Source organism: Chelmon rostratus, chromosome 11 (assembly GCF_017976325.1).
Source record: "Chelmon rostratus isolate fCheRos1 chromosome 11, fCheRos1.pri, whole genome shotgun sequence".
In the NCBI taxonomy this organism is placed as follows: domain Eukaryota; kingdom Metazoa; phylum Chordata; class Actinopteri; order Chaetodontiformes; family Chaetodontidae; genus Chelmon; species Chelmon rostratus.
Genome location: NC_055668.1, coordinates 15,829,263 through 15,853,338, shown reverse-complemented (window position 1 = coordinate 15,853,338; position 24,076 = coordinate 15,829,263). Strand labels below are relative to the sequence as shown.

Here is a 24,076-nt window from a genome sequence, read left to right as displayed (position 1 = left end):
ATGCCTTGTCCTGCAGGAACAAGGACATGCTGTTGGCAGCATTCACATGTATAATCCCTCACTATTTTCCTCAGGCTTAAAAACGTATTTTCTCCTTCGGGGCCGAGGGGGCTAGTTGGCCAGTTATGCAGTATTCACAATCAACACTATTGATCTATTGTTACAAATAAATGGGAGAAATTGAGGGGTGAGGGATTCAGATCACTGCATCAAGAACAAGAAATGTAACAAGGAGCACGAGCAAATGTTAATGAGAAAGTACTCGGCTGTGGGCAGCCATCCTTTATTCTGAGGTGGGATTACATTCAATTTAGCGGCGCTATCAGGGTGAGGTGTTAAACAGCAGACAGCACAGATATTAGAGTTAGCATGCTTTTAATTTAGGGAGTGAAATTTATAACACAAATGTATGTCAATTAACACACTTTACATGGACATACAAAAATCAGCCGTTGTGAAGTTTAAAGGAATTATCATAATGTGATATTTGACGCAACGTACAATTAAGTGCATGACACATCGGCTGCATATCACAAGCATCAAAACACCTGCACAGATTTTTTCTATGCAAGCCCACACACTGGTGGATTGGTGCACATTAGCAGGCCATTTTCGCAGCATCGACGGGAGGCAGTTTTCCAAAAAAATCTGCAGTTTTGTCACATTTGCTCCTCTGATCAGCACACCCAGCAAACTGTATCTTAAATACCTCCTCTCTCTGCTGTTGTACATCATATTGTGTGTTGCACTAAAACTATATTTTTTAACCTTGTTGAAAGAGAATGGATGCATATATTTTAACTCGTCACCTCCATGTCTACTGCTATTTGACAAATGTTGAAGACTGTTGCTGAAAGAAACACTGAACCAATCAAGTGCACTTGTCATGTACTGCATATGATGTGTATTACATGAAGTGGGCAGCTGTAACAATATGATGCAACAACAATACAATGCCATCTGGGGCACTTGGCCTGCAGGTAGTACTCATTGCCGCATTAAATTGCACAGGTATTCCTTTTTATGTCTACCCTCTGTATATACAGTATACACTTGTGAGTTTCATGTTGCATCCATTAACAGTCCACTGCTGCATGTCCGGTTATCATCCCACTGGAGCACCACACTGACCAATTCCTCAAAGCTTTTTACAGACAACATCCTTGCATCCTCTCCAGCACGGCCATTGGTGTTATGTGTGTCCAGAAAGCTGCGAAGCTAATGGTCGGCAACCCCTGAGCATTAAGACATTTATCTGCGCCCTCACTACAGGATAACTAGCTCCCTGAGTCTCATCGCAATTTAGTCAAGCCTCTGAATAATAAACTTACCTACTGTGGTGCGCTGCAGGCTCCCAACATATCTTATTTCCCAGTTCCCCACACTCCCACTTTCAAAACACTCCATTGCAAGCTGCATAGTGGGCAACAACGTCTAACCTCCCACTCCTGTTTCTTTGGGGTCAAATTAGAAGGCTACTCTAATAATTTCTCTCTACAAATGTCTCCATATACCAGGTTTGTTGGGTTTACAGTCTAGTTTGTCCACATCACTCCTATGAAAATAACCTTTTTGATTAGGGAAGACGTACCCAGATCTAGATGTGATTGGATTTTTTTAAGTCACACCTTTGGAAAAAAGGAGGAGGAGAAGAAATAGAATATTTGTGGAACGTGTGTGTTTGGCGTCAGCATTACAATCCACTGTGTTTTTACTGAGTTTGCCTTATGATTGCTTTATTATTTATTTGTGGTATGTGCATGTGTACGTACACACAGCTACATGTGTGTGTTTATATCTAGTGTTTATCTGATGTGCATCATGTATTAGCTGTGCACAGAATGTCTGCATATCTGTTCGTCCACACATTTTTGTCATATCTGTGTATACATTTTTATGTCATACTGTGTGCTTTGGGGTTCCTGCTCCAAGAAAGTGTCTCCAACTAAAAACAGTGTCAGTCTGTGTAATGAGGGCATTTCTCCTGTGGTTTGGCCCTATTTTAAAGTGCTGCCAAACTCCTCGTCTGCAGAGAAAGATTTATAGTGTATGTGGGAGTGTGTATATGTACATAAACATGAAGAGCATATGAGTTTGTGTGTTAGCATTGGTGTGCTCATGGAGCCAGAGGTAAATTAATAATATTTGCCAGGTTATCACAGACACCAGTTCAGCTTTATTCTTAGTTGTCTACATCAACCATTATCCTTACTTAAAAGCCATTCTAAAAAATTTATGACAACTGGCTAGAACCACCCCTCTGTGCAAAAACATCCTCATACTTTTAAGTAAACATCTGTACTCAGAAGGATAGAAGCAAAAGTTGTTGAGCTGTGTGTGTGAGAGAGTGGGCATCACATTTAGTAAGCGTAAATAATCAGATATATACTATTAGAAATGCCCGTTAACCTGCAGGCCCAGGCCCAGCAGTCAACTACCTGAAGGGACACACTGATTCCCCACCGGCTGCAGGGGTGCCGCTCAGTAGCCAAGCCTGCACTGCGACTTTGTCGTCGAGGACAGTGAGCGAAAAATAATTTATCATGCAATTGTGTAATCGATACAGACCACATTGTTACCAACAAATCTTTAGAACCCTGTGAAGAAGACGTGTTACACTGGGAAGATGAGACAGAATAAAAAGCTCTGTCAACAGACACATAAAAGACTGACTCGTCTGATGACTTTTTTTCTAATATTACTACATGTCCCTACGGCCCCAGGGCCCCCCAGGGATCCCCAGATTCGTTTTGGGGTCAGACTTTGGATTCTCTGTATTGTCTGACTTATTATTCCTCACAGTCCACTGTGCGACTGCACAAGTGAAACAATGAAGTCGAAATAATAGCCTTTCTTGCAGAAGATAATGATACTGCCAATTGTGAGGTGTCATTTTGAAATAATTACCATAAACTGTTACCAAAGTGATCCGCTTCCACATTCTGGAAGTCACTATATAACATGGCTCAGCTAGATGTAATATGGGGTTTTGACATGTTTTGTAATGAAGTTTCTGCCTCAACAACCCAGTTTCTTTAAGGAAATGGGGTTAGATGGGGAAATACATTGAATTTCAGGTTAGAGGGTTAGAGGTCCATTGCTCTGATGAAAACCCACATGGCCTGGTTCCAACAGACTGCTCTACACAACAGAGATCTGTCGAGGTGAAACATATTCTGGTCAAAGGTGGCTATAGAGGACCCCAGAGAAAGTGCTGCTGAGGCTCATAACACTGAAAATGGCATGAAAGGGAATTTCAAAAGACCCAGGCCTCCATCAATCAACAGCCAAGCATACAAATGAAAAAAAAGATTTTGCATGAGTTTCTGAAGGACCGTGCTATATTTAAACAAAAAAAAAAGTCTGCATGCCGACATTTTAACCTCCATCTACTCCAGATGTAGAGAGTATTATGGTTGGAGCTGGCGCCTCGGGGCTAGTGCAGATTGCAATCATTGAAGGAACAATTAATTTCAAATTGTTCCAGGAAATTGTACAGAATAACATCAGGGTAGCTGTTTGTGATTTGAAACTTTACTTTCGTCACACATTTTTATAATTGCCCTTAACACAAAGAGCAATTAGTAACTCATGGGCTTTAACCAATTAAAAAGAAATGAAAAAAAAAATGACATCGTCAAGTCAGATTCCTGACCTTAAACCAATTAAAACGTCGTAGCATGACTTGAAGCAAGCCATCCATGCACCATACCAATTAACTCCAGCTGCTGAGTAAAGAGTAATTGTCGAGACAACCAGCAGCTACAGAAAACATTTAGATGACAGTTATTGCCACTAAAAGAGTGACTATGCCCAAATGCTCACAGATTTCTCCACCCTGCTGTCTGAACATTTCAATAGGTTTTTTTTGTTCAAATTCACACGCACATGCCATGACACAACTACGGTCCTTCTCACATTCCAAGTTCAGTATCAAATGCTTTAAAGTGCATATTATATTCACTATATTGGTAATGAGCGAGCATAAAGCATAAAGCTGTTGCAGGGCATGTATTACGCATAAATGTACTGTTTTATTATTCTGAATGCCTGAGGGTAGTAACTGTCTTTCATGACACTGCTTTTGTGCATCCTTCTTTCCAGCTCTAACAAATGTGAAGCTGTGGGCCATTGACCGGCAATGTTTTCAGACGATCATGATGAGGACGGGTCTCATCAAGCACACGGAGTATATGGAGTTTCTGAAAAGGTGAGTGTCCGGGGCAAATCTTCTCACAATGACAAATGGCTTCGGCAGGGCTTTGATCTGGAATTCAATGAATTAATTAACAAAATGAATTGAGGAGAGTATGTGTGAGCTGTTTCTCAGAAGATTCCTTAGTCCTCATTTCTGCCAATAAATCATATATCTCAACTTTAATTTCTGGTGCGTCACTGGAGGCATCATTCATCCTGCTGGAAAAACACCTTGTACCTATATCATGTTTCTTTAATGTCCCTATCTGTATCACAGAGCCCTAACCACTTCTCTATAGAGAAGCCAATTATCACTTAAAAGGCCTGCAGACTCTTTTGTGCATGCATGGAGTATAGGATAAAAGAAAGAATCATCAAAAGACAGAGGAAGGGCAGCGTACGGTGATAAAGATGCATGAGATGCAATTACAGCAGAAATCTCTGTCACCCACAAACCTTCGTTTTTCAGTCATTCACTTTGGTCTTCATCAAGCCAGTTATGGAAATGATATCATGTCATCCCTATTGCATGTGCCCACTTCCACATGACTTTGTTTCAGAGCCGATACCACGCTGATATGTCTTCTCACCTCCTCACACATGTGCTTCATGTTTGAAGTTCACAAATCATAAAAGCACACGCTCTGCCTCGGATCATGAACATGCCTCATGTTGTTTCAAGGCAGGCAGCTGGATACAGCACTTAGGAAATCAACTTTTCACTCGACATTTCCAACAAATCATCACACCCCTAAAATACAAAAGGCTGTATGTCACGTTCCAAAACAACCCATTTCACTGTTCCAGAAATGACTCCGACACAGGTTTCCTGATGTGCAACCTTTACGGTAAAGGTATAGTTATACTTTAGAAATTAAACTTTTAAAAAATGAAACACCACCACCATCAGAAAGGTGTGACGGGGGGTGGGTTTCCAATGCTATTTCTTCTAATATAGCATATTGGCCCCTAAAGACATTTGCCGCAGTACACCAATATTATACCACTTCTGCCTTTGCTACTGAGAGTGTACAATTACACAAGATAAGGCAGTTTGAGAAATCACTTAGGTTGTTCTGAGTGTTTGACCATAATGACAAATACTGTCATCATTTCTGGTGAGAACAAACCCCTTGTATAGCATAACAGTCTGACATTTGCAGGTCAGTCACAGTAAAGCTACTCTATCCTTGCTGCATCTACAGCACCCTTTTCACAATACAACGAAGATCTACTGTACAGTACCAAAAATATATTTCCAACCAGATCAAAACCACTATTAATCTTATTTCCATGTCTAAAGCTGAAGCTATTTTAGGAATGGCTTTGACTAAAAAAAGACACACAAAAACACCTCTATCTCTCTCTGAGTGTATGAGCGTGTGCTGCAGGGCATCTCTTGCCTTTCAGCGGCTCTTACGTAACAGTCCAACAGAAAAGTAAATGTTTAATAGATGTATGCATTGCTTGGTCTGGGCTCACTCTGTGTGTTTGGTTTAAAAAGGGGTATCTAGGGCGGGAAATCAGAGATTTATAGCAACATTTGTTAATTTACAATATGTAGACAATAATATTGCTGTTTTTTTCCACGAAGCAGATCTAATAAAAGAGCTGTAGTATAAGCGTAAGAACAAACACATGCTGGTCCCTGTGAGACTTGTACCCACTCTTTAACTGCTGTGAAATTATATATTTGCTCTCACAAGTTGTGGAGGAGGAACACAGATGCAAAGCTGACTGAGAAATCCCACACTATATTGCATACAGGAAGTGAGTGTGCTTGTGAAGACTTTTTTTTTTATTGTTTCTTTCTAGCAGTTACTCTCAGTGAGTCAAACATATTGTTCCAGAATAAGTAACAGCAAAGGTAGCGTTAATGAACTGACAAACATCACCTTGGGTTACAAAATGTGCATTGCTGCAAATTCCACTTCAGATGCAAGTCTAGCTATAGGGAATAGAATAGACCAACTTCAGGGGAGTGCTCGTTTTTCTAGATGTTTGCAAGGTCACAACTGAATTTGTTAGTTATGTTATGCAGGGTGCCGTAAATGTAATGATATAAGAATGTTTGAAGTGACCAAAAATACCACATTAGCAAAACCACACTTCCCCATTGGCCTTGTATATTTAATTAATGTGCTGTAACACAATTAAGCTGTTGGATCGGAAATTTGCTACAACAGAGGACGTGTCAACAGCTTCACAGCTCTGGGACTGAGACTCCATATGTTTCATGTAGAGTAAGGTCATCACTGCCTAAGTCATTAGCCAGTCCCTCTGTTGAGGAAGAAACAAGACACGGATCAGCACAGTGGCTGCGGCCTGGGTTGGGGGCCGAGGCAAGATGGCTCAGATTACTGTAATAAAGCATGGAAAATGAGGGGGGAGAGGGAGATGGAGAAACAGAAAGAGATGATATGGGGAGATAAGTTCTTTGTTCGCCAACACGGGTTATTTTCTCTCCTGCTTGATAAACATTGGGCCAGTTTTATTTAGTAGGAATGATAACAGGCAGATAGCATTCAATGAGGCTGCCGGGAAGCAAACGGAACAAACATTAAAGCCTCATACTGGTGTATTCAACCTTAGGATCTGAGGCCATGCTTGGTAACTAGACATGCTGCCCAGTGTATGCTAAAATATTTATATATCCTAATACAAGCCAAGTCTCAAAGCCTAATATTGATTTTTACGTGTTCTTGTTGTCTATATTTATGTTGTTCACTTCAGATCACAGGTCTGCTTTAATTCTGGCCAGCGGTTTCAGAGCCAGTACATCCTGTGTTCTAAGCTGCCAGCTACACTGCTTTCTACATCTCTTTTATCTGACAACCACAAAAGACTAAATCAGTATTATGTTTATATGTATGAATCTTTTTTCTATTTAAAAGCCATTTCATTTCTTTACCCTGCAGCGTCCCCACGTTCCATGGCCTGCAGGAAGATATTCTGAGCAAGCTTGCAGATGTCCTTGAGGAGGTAAATGCTTTGTTTCAGTCTGTGATATCTGCAGCACAACATCTACACATCTTAATCGGCATATTACAGAAATGAATAATGGTAATGAAGTTTCGGGGGGTTTTTTTTCAACAAAATGTGCACAGCTGGGATTTCAGAGCAATTGTTGCTCTGTAATGTGCGTTCAAACAATATAAGCAACTGACTCAGTCTTATTAGAACATCTTTTATTTTTGGGGGGAGGGGTTTCCTACCACTTTCCTTTGTGGCGTCCATAGTTTTCCATTCATTTCCGCAGATATGGAATTCGCCCCATTCAATATTTGCACGAGTTGTGTGATCCATCAAAGCAAGCAAAATATTTTCCGAGTTGTGCAGACTGATTTTTAAAAGTCTGCACTGCATTACCTCATAACAATAACGCAACAAAAATAAATGCAGACTCACTGTTGAATGTGATGGATTGCAAAACTCAGGCAAGTTTCTAGCATCTGCATATGTAAACAAACAGAAACCAATGGCTGCCTGCAAGGCAGAAAAATACAGTACATTAAGTCACCTGAAACACAACAGCATGTTTTTGCCAAATGGACAGCAGTTGTGATATGCAATTTGTTAGAAATGTACTAAAACATGTAACATCACTGGTATGTCATTTTTACTGCAGTTTTGTAGAATGTGCTCTTTGTTCTGGTGTCCATGTGCATTTTGAGATGTGTCTCAATATCACATTTTCTACCCATCTGCACACCACCTCGTTTGATGTTTCCTCCAGCATAATTTAGTTATGCAAACACATTCTCATTTACACTTGTGATGTGTGCTGCGAACATTGCGGCTTTCAATATGCTGAATTGGATTCAGATATTCTCGTTTCCTACTTTTATAGGTTATTCACTGTCAATATGTGTACATGTGTAATCATTTATGCAAAAGAAATCTGTTCCTGATCATTTTGCTTTAAAGAAATGTATTTCTTAATTTATTTCTGCAAACTGGATGCAGATTTTTCTAATTCTAAAGATTTACCCTGAGGGATGGATTGGCCTTTTAATGTTTAAGATTGTTTTGAGTAGGAGTTTCTAGTTGTTAACCAGCAAAAACAGCAAATTAAAGATTTGTTTTAATTAGTGATATGCATTAGTATGAAAATTAATAAACCCAAGAACCTACAGAAAAGTTGGCAGCACATTCAGTTTTCCATTTGTTAAGCTGTTTCACCTCATGCAGTGAAAATGTCATTGACTGACCAGGCAAACTGAACATGAGTGTATGATAAATGGGCTAAAATATTACCATGAAGTTAAATTACAACCTTTCTTTAATAATCTCATATTCTTCAATCTTCACAGAGTTTGAATTTATAGCGGGACTGGACTATAATAGATTGCATGACATTGTGTAATGGTTTCTATTTTTCTGGTCAGTGGGAATAAAAAAATACTACATATGGTTTTTGTTTGGCCAACATGTTATTAAATCATCTTTACATCATATTGTCATAGCGGAACATTGTATCGCCTCACCCAGTACGGATCAGCTCATCGAGTTTTACTTTGAAATGAGCATTATCTATCCTGCCTTTTTCATCCTTCCTGTCCTGTATCGCTTGACTGTTACACTATTGTGTCATTGTACATTTTTTTTGTACCATGATAATATAGAATTGTCTGTGCCATAGCACAGTGTGTGTGACTTGGACTGTGGCTGGCACAATTTCTGCTTCCATAATTTAATATTAATACATCGTCACTAAGAAGTACATTATCAGCAGCATGGAAATGACCATGGTGTGAGTACAAACATCATCACAGCACAGAAGTTTTCTGTAAGTGGGTTAAGGTCGAATTGATGATAATGCTAGGACCTAACAGGTTAAAGGGGTCAGCAGGGTACAGTGTAACTGCAAAGAGCCAGTTTCGCTGGGTAATTGAAGGGCAGCAGAACCAGGAAAAAGAAATGGGCTTACACAATATTTGTTTATGGTGAAGGACAGCTCCATTAAGGAAGAGAAGAAGGTCAGAGGAAAGTACATTGACAGAAGGAGGCAGCAAGCCAAATCATCCTCAACAAAAACATGCCAGCGGCTGAATTGGAAAATGTAAAGTGGGGCAGAATGTTTAGAATTTCGAGGTTTTACAAAGGTGAGGACGTGTCAGAGTGTAAAAACAAGCCTATGTGACGATATCAAACAACCTTCACATCCCTGTGATCAAATCCTCTTTAACCTGGGCCATTTGAAATGTGCAAACTCTTTTGCGAGCAATTCAATTAATGAGATGATCATTTAGGCTTGGTGTGAGGACGACATGTGAGTGTTCTGAAAGAATGCACACAATAGTAATAAAAATGTTTTGCACGACATTTTGGACATAAATGTACTCTGATTAATGTGTTTGCACTGTTGGCTGAGGGTTTCATAGACAAAGCAAGTAGCAAGCTAGCAAAAACAGCCCTGAAATAATTAAAAACTCTGATTGCTTTACATTATTTCTTTGCTGTCATCCCCATAAACAACCAATCAGTGGTATGTATTATTTGACTTGGCCCCTCCAAGGTTTTTCCTATTTTTTAAGAATAGTCTTGCCTGTCTGTGCAGAAGGTTGTGTTGTTAGGTCAAATAATGGTTAAATCCATCAGGCTGTCCTGTGTCTTGTCCTCCACTATAATAGATCATTTAGGCCTGCGATTGATTTTTGATTAGATAGATCTAACTAGTTTTTCTGTATTCCTCTCCTTGAAGACATGCTTGAGAAAAAGTGAGTACATTATAGGAATCAATAATCCTGAACCAAACATCATAACTGCAACCTACTGTTGACAAGTAGTAGATTCCACACACACACACACACACGCACGCACACACACACACACACACACACACACACACACTCAGTACAAAGTAAGATGGAAGATAATTTCCCTGGGTGAAATGGTGTGAGAATACAAACCTAGCAAATTCAGTGTGGAATCTGCTTATGATCTAACAGGAAATATTGAGCTCTGTCTTCATATTTTCTGTATTTTGCTCAGAAAGTGAAACTCCCACCTGAGCTGTTATGAAAAACAAAACTATGTCAGCCTATTGTCTTTATCAAGGTTAGTCAGTGACTACCTGTGCTTCATGTGCTGCGGTTCTGGCCATGGCACAAGTGGTTTTTCTCACCATGTTAAGTTATGTCATGTCTTGTGTATCACTTACCCTACAAGAAACTATACCCTTAATGTCCTTGAAGCAATGCTTTCTTTATCCGGCAGTGAGGGTTATTTACAACACAAGGCGTGAATCTGTGTGGGAAAGTGTTTTTCTGTCTGCGTTAGCCTTGTGTTAGACTGGCGACTACACCGGAACATAGCCTGTTCGGCGTTTGCTGGGATAGGCTCCAGCACCCACAACCCTGAACAGGATTACTGGGTATTGAAAATGAATTGAGGAATGGATGCCCTGTATTAATTCTGCACTGCGAAATGAGCTGTGATTTGCCTTCAGATTTGATGCAGTAGCATTCATTTATTCACACATTTTCTGTACCTGCTTGCTCATATTCAAGGTCACACTTCATATCCAAGCAAGTAGTGGGTGGAAGGCAGAGAAACACTGATGGCAGCTTGCCAGTCTGTGGCATTAACAAGAAAAAAGATCTAATTGGGCAATACCAATGTAAGAAAGGAGATAAAAGAATCATAATGCTCCTGAATAACACTTCTCTTCTCTGGTCTTCTCTTCTGACAGACACATTATGAAGATGGAGAGTACATCATCAGACAGGGGGCCAGAGGAGACACCTTCTTCATCATCAGTAAAGGAAAGGTGAGAACAGATTCTCTAGTCTACCACCAAAATAATCATCATAACATCACAATGCAGGGCATCATGACACCCATCTTTGGAGCAAAGCGGTAGTATTTTTGGGTGGAAGTTGGCTGTCATCAATCATCTTGAGATAGTGGAGAGGAGAGACGGAGGCGCCGCCTCTTTCGTCATCTCTCGCGGCAGCGGTGGGAGCTGATAGAAAGGAGAATGGAGTCACTTTCATTTCACCTTTCTGCCATTAACGCTGACTTTCACACTGAGCACAGATGACACACTGTCTCGTTCAATATCAACACTGTTGGAGGGCTTTCATGTGCTTGCATTGTGAACGTTTCTATCCTAATTTTCTCCCTGCTCATCTTCCGCATGTTCTTTATCCTTTTCCCTTTTCTTACTACCCTCTGGTCCATTTTACACTTGCTCCTTCACTTCTTCTCTCACCTTCACTGGTTCATGTTTCCCCTTCATCCTCCTCTACCCCTCTTCCTCATTGTGATTATGCACATTTGTAAACAACATAATTCTTGTATCTACAAAAGATTTAAACATGGCTTACTGAAGTGTTTCATGGCCAGAAATTCTGCCCTCAAGTCCCAGTGAGACAGACAATTTCTCAGCATTTTCTAGCAGTTCACATGTCCAGGATGTAGGTGGCATTGTGAAAGATGAAGATACATTATGTTTCCTGTCTTTTTTTTACTCTCCTTTGACCCCAAACAGACACAACCCACTAAACAAGGTCGGCATAACTACATCACAAGCAAATGGGCGACATACATGAACACACTAACTCACACACACATGTACACACACTCACACACACTCCTGACCTTATGAGCGCTTTCTGCTTGGCTGTTTCCACATCTCTCACTTTGTCCCTATCTATACGACAGACAGTGCACTTTGTGTGGAGGACGTTCCACCAGATTTAGGCGTCTCACAACACAAACACACTGAATTTGCCCTTTGTCCTTCACTTTTTTTCTGGAAGCTCCTCTACCTCCTCTCTTTGCTTTTTTCTGCTACCACTTGATCGTATTAGATCACAACTAATTACACTGTCAATCAGGTGTGGACAGCATTAGTTTGCTGGTGCTGGATCCGCTGCCACACCTGTGCAGAACTGACTAATAGATGGAGACAAGATCCTTTATTAGTTGAAATGACCGTCTCCATTCGCTTCCTCTAAAATCTACTCAAGTGCCATCACTTTGATTGGCTAAGTCTACCGGCACAGCACAGTGCCATCACTCACATGTCATCTGGCTAATGGAGTGGTCAGCGGCGCCGCCCACATCGTGCAAAGAGATGGCTGTCACCTGTTTGTAACAGACTACCCATGATGCTGATGCTTCTCCCCTGCTTGAAGTAGTGTGATTAACCTGCCATCTTGAGAGTTCATTTACTCGTCAGTTTCTTTCAGAATGATGCTTAAATGAAATGTTGTCCATCTCAAATAAAACTCCTCTTCTTTTACTCATCCACTCTACCTTCTTCACTTTTGTTCTATCTTCCTCCCTGTCACACTACTCTTCTTTAACCCTCCTCCTCCTGCATTTTCATTCTTTTGCCAGGTTAATGTGACCAGAGAAGACTTGCCCAACGGAGAGCCTGTGTACCTGCGCAGCCTCGGAAAAGGAGACTGGTTTGGGGAGAAAGCACTGCAAGGGTAAGATTATTCCTAATGACTGCCTCCTTCAATTTAAATCTTCTGTTCACCCGCTGTTTCTGTCTCCTTCACTGTCACCCACTCCCTGTCTAATTTTCACTTGCAACCTGTCTTTAATATCCTTCCTCTTACACTTAATATGCATCTATCCTTTCTAATTTGCCATCAATCAGCCTCCAGCTCTTATCTGTCCCGTTTTTTCACCCACCACTCACTCTTCTTGAGAGGCATGATAAGTTGCTAAATGTTTGGAAATGCTGAAAGCCGGGCGCACATTACACAACTTCAGGCCTGATTTACTGTAACTGTTCCAGCCACATTTTTGAGATGTGACACAAGAATTTTCTCTGAACCACACAAACACTGTTAAGCTTCAGCTGATCAGAAAGAAAGAGTCTAAACTGTCATAGAAATCCAAATGTTTTTTTTTTATTTTGTGCAACTGAAAATATGTTGAGATAAGTTTTGAGCAGCAAGCATTTTGAAATGATTGGTCACGGAATCATATTTCTAGCTGATGCCATATAAACAGCATGAATATCTAAAGATGCAGCTATTTTACCTCCAACCCTGTTTGTAGAAAGCACAACACACAGTAACTGTGACACGCTCTTCTTTCTCGAGCTCTATTTTTGCCCAAATCAGAGGAGAAAAAAAGTGTTTATGTTCAAGTGACAATGGAGATCCCTCACAATGACACCAAGTGCTATATTTTGCACACAGCTATGTCACACAGACAATAATGTACAGGCGAAAAGTCATCTACTGTGAGGGGAGTTTTGTGTTTGGTTATTATCTCAGTGCTCCTTAGATTCTTTGGTCTTTCCTTCTCAATTCCTCATCCCCAGAACATCATGACATCCAGAACGTCTTCGTGTTATTTCACTATAAAAAGGAATTTTCACCCTCTTCATATACTCGTATGAATGTTTGTGTTGAATATGTATGCATAGTTGCTTTTACCAACGCAGCAGCTGATGTCGATTGAGAGAAGCATGTAATAAGCAGATACAAGCCAAGCATGACGAGTCTCCAGCATTACGAAAATCTATACTAGGAAACATGCATTCTAGCCGTGAAGATGGACTGTGGTAAGTTTGAAGTAATCAGGCTGTATATGCTGTAGGGATCAAATGATTCACAGCCACTGCTAACATTTGGTGCTCTCTAAGCACTCAAATACTTTCACTGAAAGAACATTTAGGTCTAATAAAAATGTTTTTATATGGCTTCTGGCGTCAATGACCAGTCTCCTGAAGTGATGGTTTTACACTGCCGTTTCTTGTGTTCTGTCATGACTGTGCACCTCCATGGATGCCATATTATTAAAACACAGGGAGGGTAGAGAGAGAAAATAGTCTGAAGTGTATTATGACTGCATGGGGTCAGGTAGAAACAGATGCCGACAGCGTCTGCATGAAAAAGAAGTGGAGATGTCGCCATCTTGTGGCCAGTGAACATGAAAGCCATCTCAGATTTGCTCTCAAACAATATTCACACCTCAAGAGCATTAAATACACTCTTTAAAATGCAGTCTTGTTGAAGCAAAGCGGGTGAAAAATAAATGCCAGCTTATTTGTTGTCAAAGCACACTGTAAATCTTTGTTTTCATCTTCAAAAGGAACACTCTAGATTTGATGTTCAGGCAACAGCTGGAATTGAACGGATGGCTGGGTTCTCCCCATATCTTAAAGCTAGTGACTATAGGATATAAAATATGACAGAGCATTAAAATGCATGTGGCACATGTGAGGCACAGGAAGCTTGATCTCTCGGCAGTGGGAGGAGTTGGTTGTTCCAAACAGAAATTTGATCCTTTTACACTAATGAGACATAAAGCTGTGCTGTTTGATGAATGAGAGCATGACACAAAGTGCTAATTTATAATGGATTGAGCAGCTGCACTACTTTTGTGTTGAAGTATTTGAATTTTCAGGGACTTCAGTGACTTCTTCTAAGTCCACACACACATATAAAATGCATGAGCCTCGATATAAATACATGACACATCCCACATATTTTTAAATGTATCCATATATTTCCATCAATTCTTTTGTAGTGTTTCCCAGAATAAGAATTCAAGTAGTGTGCTGTTTTGAGAAGCTCTTCAAAGCAACTTCAAGAGCATCTCATGCTTTGATTAATCAAGAAAACCTTATCTTTTCTATATCCCACTGAAACAAAGTGCTCCCCCCACTTCGCCATCTGCTTGTTTAGAGTGTCTTAGCCTATTCAACTACACCTTTGATGGTCAAGGATGTCTCGCAAATTGAAATGATTGAGATACTGACTATCTTGGAAACAGGCTTTTGATCAGAGGGCTCTTCTGCAGGGCCATCTTTCTAATTAGAAGTTAACTATGTGTGTCCTTGCTCATGAAACTCAATAGCCCCTACTCAAAGGCTACTCTGTCCATCTGAAGACATTGTCTTTGATCTATGAGAACATCATATTTACAAATCAAAGTCTGTTCTCCTGCCAGCTGTAATGGTTTGTTAGAGTGAGTGTAAGTGCTGGTGTGTGATGTGTGTGTACATTAAAGCAGCTGAAGGAAAATTGGATTACATGTTTTCTCTAAAAGTTTGTGTCGCCCTTAGTGAATACTACAGTATACGTATATCTCACCCCAATAGGTGGATGTTCCAGGAAAAGATCGGCTCCCTGTTTGAAACTCATGTCACATTCTTTCTTCAATGGTGAAGTGTGAGCTTTCAGTTGAGGTGTAGATCCACCAATAGCACAAATGGTGTGTGCTATGACCTCCTCTACCTTGTGTGTCTGTGTGTGTGTGTGTATGTCTTTTCCAGTAGAGGATGAGAGATTTTGTTAAAAAAAAAGTGTGATGTCGCCGACAGAAATGTGATTGGCGTCAGGCCCCTTTCAGACCAACTATAGCTCTGTGAAAAAGCAGAGCTGTGTTAGAGTGGTGAGATGATGAAACAAACCAAGAAAATCCACTTTGAAGGTTTAGTAGATACTGCACAGCAGTATTTACTCATTTGTTGCAGGGTTTGACAGAACAGAAAAGTGAAACAACATCATAAATTTGTCCTGTTTTGATGGATTGCACAAAATCTTGTGCAGACATTGAGCGCTCCAAGACAATGTATCCTGATACTAATGTGATCCCTTGACTTTTCCTCTAGCGCCACCATGAGGTTCTATTTGTGATTTTGAGTAAAATGTCCCAAAAACTATTGGATCTATTCATCTTACTGATGAATGGATAGTCGGATATCAGCCTATACTTGGTGAGTACATTACCATCCAGGCTGGGTTTCTTTAGTAAGAGTTTTATAACAGCTGTTTTGAAAGCATCTGGAAAGATGCCTGTTTGCAGAGATGTATTTACAATCTTCAGGACATGACTTGAAATACCGTCTAACACCTGCTTTAAAGTGCTGTAGGTACAGGGTTAACACATGAGGTGGACGAGTTAGACTCTGTGACAGTCTTGCAGAGCTCAGCTAATGAAGTAGAGGTGAGTTTTCCCGTGGTTACATCGGACAGGGTTTGTTGAGGTCATCTGTGTTTACATCAGCAGCAATGCTGGCTCTAATAGAGGTTATTCTGTTATTGGAGAATGACATAGGTTCTTCACAGTTTGATGCACCCAGCTGCAGATGGGTGAGGCCAGTGTTGAGTAGCTGGTCAGTGGTGGAAAATAATATTCTGGACTTGCCAGTAATGTCTGTGATAATCTTGGAAAAGTAATCCTTTCTTTCCAGACATGTTGCTTTGTTATAAACAGTCATGGCTTCTTTGTATATATTACAGTGAACTGTGAGCCAAGTTTTTCTACATTTTCTTTCAGCTGTTCGGCAGATTCTCTTAATCTTGTTAACACTGTTATTGTTTAACCATGGAGAGAATCTGTCAGTCGGCCTCCTATTAACCTTTAGTGGAAGAAAACTATTTAAAGCAGATGACAAGATATTGTTGAAATTTTCAACTGTGTCATTTGAAGAGCAGTCATAACTGTGTGACTCAAATCATCTCATAAAATTATAGCTTCAGCCTTGCCATCTATTAATCTCTCTGAACAAAAATAAAACAACAGAAATTGGCTCAATGATGATGAACACAGTAAACATTTTAACTGCTAAACATCATACATCAGACAAATTTAGCTTAACCTTTAGTACGGCCCATCAGGGCCAAAGATAAGGCTGCAGAGTTTTCTTACCTGGTCTGTGTGTTTGCACATAGTTTTTGGTCGGTGCATTACGCTGCTGGACATTGCTGTACTGTGCTGTTGCGAAAGCTGAGCCAGATGGTGTGAAGTTTATTTCAGCGGTATCCATACTGAAAACGCACAGTGGTCTCATTGAAATAAATTCTGCATATTTTGATGAAGAGCTGGTCAATCTGAATGCAGCTTTATAGAATCGCCGTCCTCCTTGCTCTCCAAGCCATACTCTCAGTCTTTTAATAGCTCATACCCCATGAGTAAAAGCATTAACCTCTGCTATTTGCTGTTAACTAGATATTCTGCGTATTTTGCATTGCAGCTGTATCCTCTGTATATTTTCTTTGCTGTTAAGCATACCACAAATGTTTAGATTGAAGAAACGTCTTATATCATACAGAGTATATCATACTGCTCTCAGTTCATACCATCACCGTACTAAAATCAACGACCAAGGATTTGAAGCTTTTTAGAGACTGCTTGAGAATTACTTCGTCAAAATGAATCCCATGTTGCCTTTTTTATTTTAGAAACATGCACAGTTGTCATATTGTAATGCTGCTATGAACAGGGACTGTTCCTTCAGAGTTTCCCACAGGCCAAACATTTATTTTAGGTGTTGGAACCCAAGGGGGGAGGTGGGGTTGGAGGGTTGGGGGAGCTGAGAACAGCATTAAGCATTGAGAGTCAGCTGTAGCTTGAGCCCAGTATGTACCATTCTGGCAGACTGATCTGATCTGTCAACTGTATGTCCAAAAGGGATTTGACAGTGAGAAATAATAACTACAAACTTCTAAAAAAAGGTTTCTTTTTGGGCAGGCGCATAAAATATATTCTGTATATGAGAAACGCTGTGTGAGTAACCTTCCCACATGATCTTTGGTTAAGTTTGGTTAATCTGACAACACAGTTTGTGACTGCAATAATGTTCGCACATGGTCGAACACTTAAATCTTGGAAGTTGGAGCTTGAAAAAGTAAGTGAGTCAGTAAGGAAAGCTTTATTTATGTAGCGCTTTTTAAAATAGTTATAAAAAGCTTCACACACACACACACACAAAGATAAAAATGAATAAACAAGTAAGGTAAAAAAAAGTACAACAAAAAAACAAAGGCCAGAATGAAGATCTATGAAAAGTTTTTAGAAGCCACTTGAAACAGTCCAAAGATTTAGCAAATCTGACCGATGAGCGAAGATCATTCCAGAGGTGTGGGGCTAAACAACAAAGGCAGGATCACCTTTTGTTTTGCAGTTGAAGCAGAGGATGGATAAAAGGCAGAGATTAGAGGATCGGAGAGATCGAGGAGTGGAATACGAGACAATGAGATCAGAAATGTAACTTGGGGCAAGGTTATGCATTACAATAATCAAGGTGGGAGAAAATGAAACTGTGAATCAGTAGTTCAGGATCTGTAGAAGACAATATACATGTGATTCTTGAACTATTTCTTAGCTGAGGAAAACAGGACTGATCTAGCTTAGTAACATGTTGGTCAAAAGTCATATGGTGATCAAAGGTGATACCAAGATTTGTAGTGGTAGAGTTGATATTAGAGTGAAATGGACCAATAAACGGATCAACTACAGAGGAAAAGTTGTCAGGACCAATTAAAATAATATCTGTTTTTGGACGGAGGGCAGTTGATTCGGGTTATTGGCTTGGCAGTGAAATAGATTTGTGTATCTTCGGCACAGCAGTGATATGACACTTCTTGAAAGTGGTTAAACAAATGACCCAGAGGAAGCATGTACAATGAAAACAGGATTGGTCCAAGGACTGACCCCTGAGGCACATCACACAGCAGGGGAGCTGAGGAGGACACGTGATGCTTGATACAGATATTAAAATATCTATTTGTCAAATGGGACTGAAACCATTTTAAAGTTGTACAAGAAATGCCAGCACAGTTATACAACCTATAAAGTAAAATTACATGGTAACATATGTGATGGTGTCAAAGGCAGCAGTCAAACCTAGCAGGATGACAATGAAGTATTCAACTTTGTCTGCATGCAAAGTTTCATTGGTTACTCTCAGTAAAGCATTCTCAGTACTATGCTTGTGGATTGAAATTCCATGAACCTCGACCAACTTCAGGAGTTGGTAGATAACAATTTTTTCAAAGATTTTGGACAAAAAGGGTAGCTTGGGGATTGGTTTGTAATTCTCTAACTGGGCTCAGTCTAGAGAGGGTTTTTTAAGAAGTGGCTGAACCCTGGCAATTTTAAAATAGTCAGGGACAGACCTGGATGTGAGAGACTGGTTGAAAATAGAGAGCAAGCTGGGACTGAAGACAGGGAAGATTGATTTTATGAAATTTGTAGGAATACTATCACATGGACTATAGAGGAGGAACGCGTGTGAGCTCCAGTGTTTATAAGGATCTGCAGGCAGATAGGAGCCAATTCAGACAGGAAAGCATAATGAGAAATTTTCACTGTCAACCGAAGATGAGGCAGGAATGACAGCAGGAGGGAGATTTACAAGCTGGTTAAAAGTGCTAAACAGGATACTTGGGTTGTGTTAATTACTATTAATTAAGACAGAAAAGTAGCCAGCTCTGATACCAACCTGTGAAGTTTCATACGCAGCTGTCCAGGCCCTCCTGAGTACCTCTCAGTCACAGAACTGAAGCACAAGCAATTGGCATTGTATCCCACGGCCACCTCTTGTGCTTGCCCCCATCCTGCGCCTGGCTTTATTTCCAAAAACTGCAGGCCAAAGGTACTGCTCCACTCTCAGCCTCCAAGCCTGGACGTTATTTTCTTAACCCCTTCCCGGGACACCAGATCACTGTCCAATTACCAGGTTCATTTCAACTATCTACTGGAAATCAACACCACAGGCTCCCTCCTGTGTAAGTCCAAAGGACATTCCAGACACAGCCTGCAGCTGCTTTTAGTGCCTCTATGCTTGAGCATGTGTTTGTGTGTGTGTGTCTGTTTTCAAATGCATTTCTTGTTGCGCCGCAATTAACAAGTGCAGAGCCATCTTTGGCTTAGTGGATGACTTGGGCTCAGCGGTGTGAAAATGAATCATTCTGACAGATATTGTTTAGCGATTGTGTTTCACGTAGAACATCGCAAGTATCAACGCAATGGCACACTAAGTTGTTTTCCTCAGCTACAGTCGAGCAGCAGGGGACAGGTGTAACAAGCTTCTCTCTAACGTGAAACCCTTTAGGTCTCTTCAGGATGATTCATGCTTACGTAACCACCATTTCAATATAGCCCAAAGTGTTGTGTTGTTTTGTTGTATCACCATGGTTAGTAAATGACACAAACACTACACTTCCTTTAATGAGACTTCATGTAACAGATTGTGGGTGTCACTGTAGGTGTCGCTCATTATCACTGATGAAATGTGTGTGGTGTGTGTGTGTGTGTGCCCAATGAGTTTGCTTGTGTTTGAATATCTACCATTTAGAAAATGTGATGTATAATCTTCTGAAATGTATTAAAGTTAGAAATAAAGTTAATCAAAGAAGTTTAGATCTTTGGCATTCTTGACTTATGACTGTTCGACATTTTGAGTGAGTATCTGTTATTTGAGATGCATTTTCGCTGTGTCCTCATTTACATACAGAATATGATATGAATTAAAAAAGCTTGTTCACGCTGCCTGACAGGAGCCGGTACATTTGCAGAAGTAAGGGCAATAGCTTTTGAGAAGTGACACAACAGCTGGTGGATTGTTACTGGCAAATTCACAGCTGGCAAATTACAAGCATTTGTGCCTCAGCATCCTTTGATAGTGCAAGCCCCTACTCAGTTTCTAAATTTTTGAATAATCATCACATCAAACTATTAAATGTGATGAAGGTTTCTTATGCTTTCCTTTATGAAATCCACTAATCTTTCTCACCTTAGTCTTATTCTGTGGTAACTATTAAGAACTAATTATCAAGATTCTTGTTCCTCAAATGAATTATCACATAATCAATAGTTATAACATGGTATCATCATCCGAACTGGGGCATTCGTTGTTCTTTCACCCATTAACCTGGTTATGAGTATGAAGTGTGCTTATTCAGATGGTATTGAATGCTGTTGTTGCCAACCAGAGGAACAGGTGGAACAGTGTTAGCCAGGGTATTGTGTTAAGAGCTTGGATGCAGGTCATAGGAGCTTATCGGAGGTGAATGAAATACTGTATGCGCTATGCTAGCTAGAAAGCCCGAGTAGTCATCTGTTCATGTATCCCGTGCCCGTGACAAACACTGCCTTCCTCTCCCCTGCTCGCTTCTCCTCTCTTAGTCCTCAGCTTTCAAAATGTGTTGTTCCCCCACCAGCTGTGACCTTTATTCAGAGGGGTCAGCAGAGTGAGGCAGAGCATGTGTGTGTGTGTGTGCGTGCGCGTGCATGAAGAGGGAAGGTTGCGCGTATGTGTGTGTGTATTTAGAAGAAGGAAGGCAGAGGGAGTTGACATAGCATGAGGAGGAATTATCACCTCGGCTCATTGAAATAGGTTGCCGTATGTCTGAGTTCAGGTCAGACACAGAGAGTGATTGTCAGTTACTGTTCGCACTTCGACTAAATTGAGTCAACTCTCCTGAACAGAGCCTGATTTAGCTTTTTATTCGCTACCCAGCAGGATATGAAATTCATCCAGAGTATGAGCTTTTTTCCTGTTTAAGGTGGGGCATGAAGTACTCTGCATATGGGACAACTCCAGAAGAATTTGCTGTCTTTTTGTAATATTTTAGTCTATGTTGAAGTGTATAGCTTTGGACTTGGAATTTATATGCAACCACGACAGACGTGTCTTTTATTGAAGGGCTGCCCCGGGCAGAGCGCTGGTTCAGAGTTAGAGCTTATTGCTGTGGAGAAAATTGTTCACAGTGAAGGATGGATTCCTGGGATACAGACTCAGAGGATTCATGTGATTGGGGCGACTCCTCTGAAGAAGCATCATCATCAGAAGAAGATGAATCTGATGTCAAATGTGATAAAGAGTAATGCCAGTCTTCACAGTGTGTGCTGCCTGTGGGGAGTGATGTTTTCATTGTGTGCCAGTTCCATTTATGGAGTGAATGGAGTTGAGTGAGGCATAACTGATGTGCAGGTGTTTCATTTTGACTGCTTCCATCATCAAAGCTCTGACAAAGCATTGAAAGTTAATAATAATGTGATTTAATAATGGCCTCAAATATGCCAATTTTGTTTTTGTGCCTGATCGTGTTGTGTGATCTTTTTGTCCAGGGAGGACATCAGGACGGCCAACGTTATTGCGGCAGAGGCAGTGACCTGTCTAGTCATCGATAGAGAGTGAGTATCATAAAAGTGAATCCCACAGAACATAATAATGTTGTTTCTTTAGCACTGGAATGAAATGCATTTGTCCTGTGAACGAATGTTCGCCTTGTGCAGCCATGCAAAACTACGGTCAGGAAAGGACAGGCTATAAAAGTACTTACTGAGACATCAGCACGACTCCGCTGCTACGCCTTAGTGGATGAGCATGGCGCACATTTAGGTGTCATTGCTTTCAGTTTTCAAATTAAGAAAACATCAAGGCTCTCGTGCAAATGTCAGATTAATCCAAAATTATCCAATGAATTACATTTCGTCAAATTCAGTAAATGTAAGGTGAGAAATAGACCCAAACAGCTAAATTCATGAGACTTGCTTAGTTTAATGACGTCAAGACAGCAGGTGTAGAATGCGTCTGAAATCCTAAATCAACTTCAGCAAGGAATTTAGATTTATGCTAGATTTGTGCAGGGATGACTAACGAGGGCTGTATTTTCACCGGCGTTTGTCAGGAGATTATCAAAGAGCAAAACCATTATTTTGAGCTTCACATTGCCCTTTAAACTAATCTGAGCTCAAATATTTGCAGTTTTCCTTTCTTTTCATTGCACAAACATGGTTTGATATTTTATTACTATGTGCAGGATGATTTTTTTTATCAAGAGATCGTACTTAAAAAAATAAATAACTAAATGAAAAAGTCGATCCATCTCTGTCTCTAGCATTAAGTCATGTGGTGAGAATAGAGAGACAGATGGATATGAGGTGTGGGGAGGATGGTAGACGGTATCATCTTACCCACAGCCTCCCTCTGGCCTCAGGGAACACGGCAGGCACAAATGGGCCATCCTCAGAGCTAGCAGAGGGGATAGTGAGTGAGTCATCCAGCACAGGTGATTACCACTGCCTTTCACTCTGCCTGTCATACAAGTAGCTAATGCTGTCACAGCCCACAAAACTAGCTCATTGTGTGTCACCCAGCCAGACCAGTTTTAGTGAGGATGCTAGGTTCTTGGTATTTGAGCCTTTTGTTATTGTGTGCGCATTTATTTCCTGTATGTCCATACATGTGTGAAGCATTAAAACAAAACCGCGCAGCTTAAGAGGTAAGATAAGGATAATTGCTGCGGAAAACGCAGGAGATAGAGACAGTGGGAAAGAGACAGGGAATAAAAACAAACAAATTAAATCGACTTAGTACAATAGACGCTTCAAGCAGCCAAACATTTAAAGAAAAGCTCAGCTCGGAAACAGTCACAGCTCACAGGCATTATGGTCTCAACAGGAGAAAACACCAGATGTATTACTTCTTCTGGCTGACAGCCTGATGAGCTTTGCGTGAAAACTGTCTCAGTTAGTTGTTCTTCCGGGATGTTTGGAGTCTTTTCCACGCGAGGCCGTGCTTCAGAGAGGAATGAGGCCAAGTGTAGTTATTACTTTTCATGTACCAGATCTCCCCATGAGTGCAACTCTGGAGGATTTTATTTCAGCGAGTTAACGAATTATGTATCTTATTATTTTCCAGTTAACGTGTCATCCTTTCTTTCATTAACTTTCATATCTGCTGCAGTCATACTAATGAAAATTTCTGGTATATCCAGTAGGTAAATTAGCTGATTATTGTTATATTATAATGTTGTTATTAAGGTCTGAAAGGAACATGGTTTCCTTTAGTTTAACTCACTTAGCACTAAGTACTGAAATAACAGAAAATATTGTCATGTGTATTTTATGTCTAATGATAACTTCTGTTCTATGATTCATTCATTAAAAGATTTATGTACGGCCTTCTACTTTTGTCACTAAGGTTCTCACTCAGCCACCGTCTGCTATCACAGCATTTTACACCTCTTCACGATAGATCTGTCCTCTCGTCTGTTCTCAGTGATTTTTAGAGGCTTGTCTCTAAAAGCAGACTGATGAATATTTAATAGTGACTGGCAGTGTTTTTTATGGCAGCCTGTTCATATATTGTTCCAGCTTCTTATACGGA

General features: G+C 40.4%; 1 protein-coding gene across 2 annotated transcripts in view; it reads left to right on the top strand.

Annotated features, from left to right (window-relative positions):
• LOC121613601 (cGMP-dependent protein kinase 1) overlaps positions 1-24,076 on the top strand; it is a 76,631-nt gene that overhangs the window by 42,038 nt on the left and 10,517 nt on the right. For both annotated transcript variants that reach the window (XM_041947083.1, XM_041947082.1), the window contains exons 4-8: positions 4,105-4,210; positions 7,116-7,179; positions 10,892-10,969; positions 12,547-12,641; positions 22,033-22,098. In XM_041947083.1, coding sequence (XP_041803017.1) covers positions 4,105-4,210; positions 7,116-7,179; positions 10,892-10,969; positions 12,547-12,641; positions 22,033-22,098 — 409 coding nt within the window. The remainder of the gene's footprint in view (positions 1-4,104; positions 4,211-7,115; positions 7,180-10,891; positions 10,970-12,546; positions 12,642-22,032; positions 22,099-24,076) is intronic.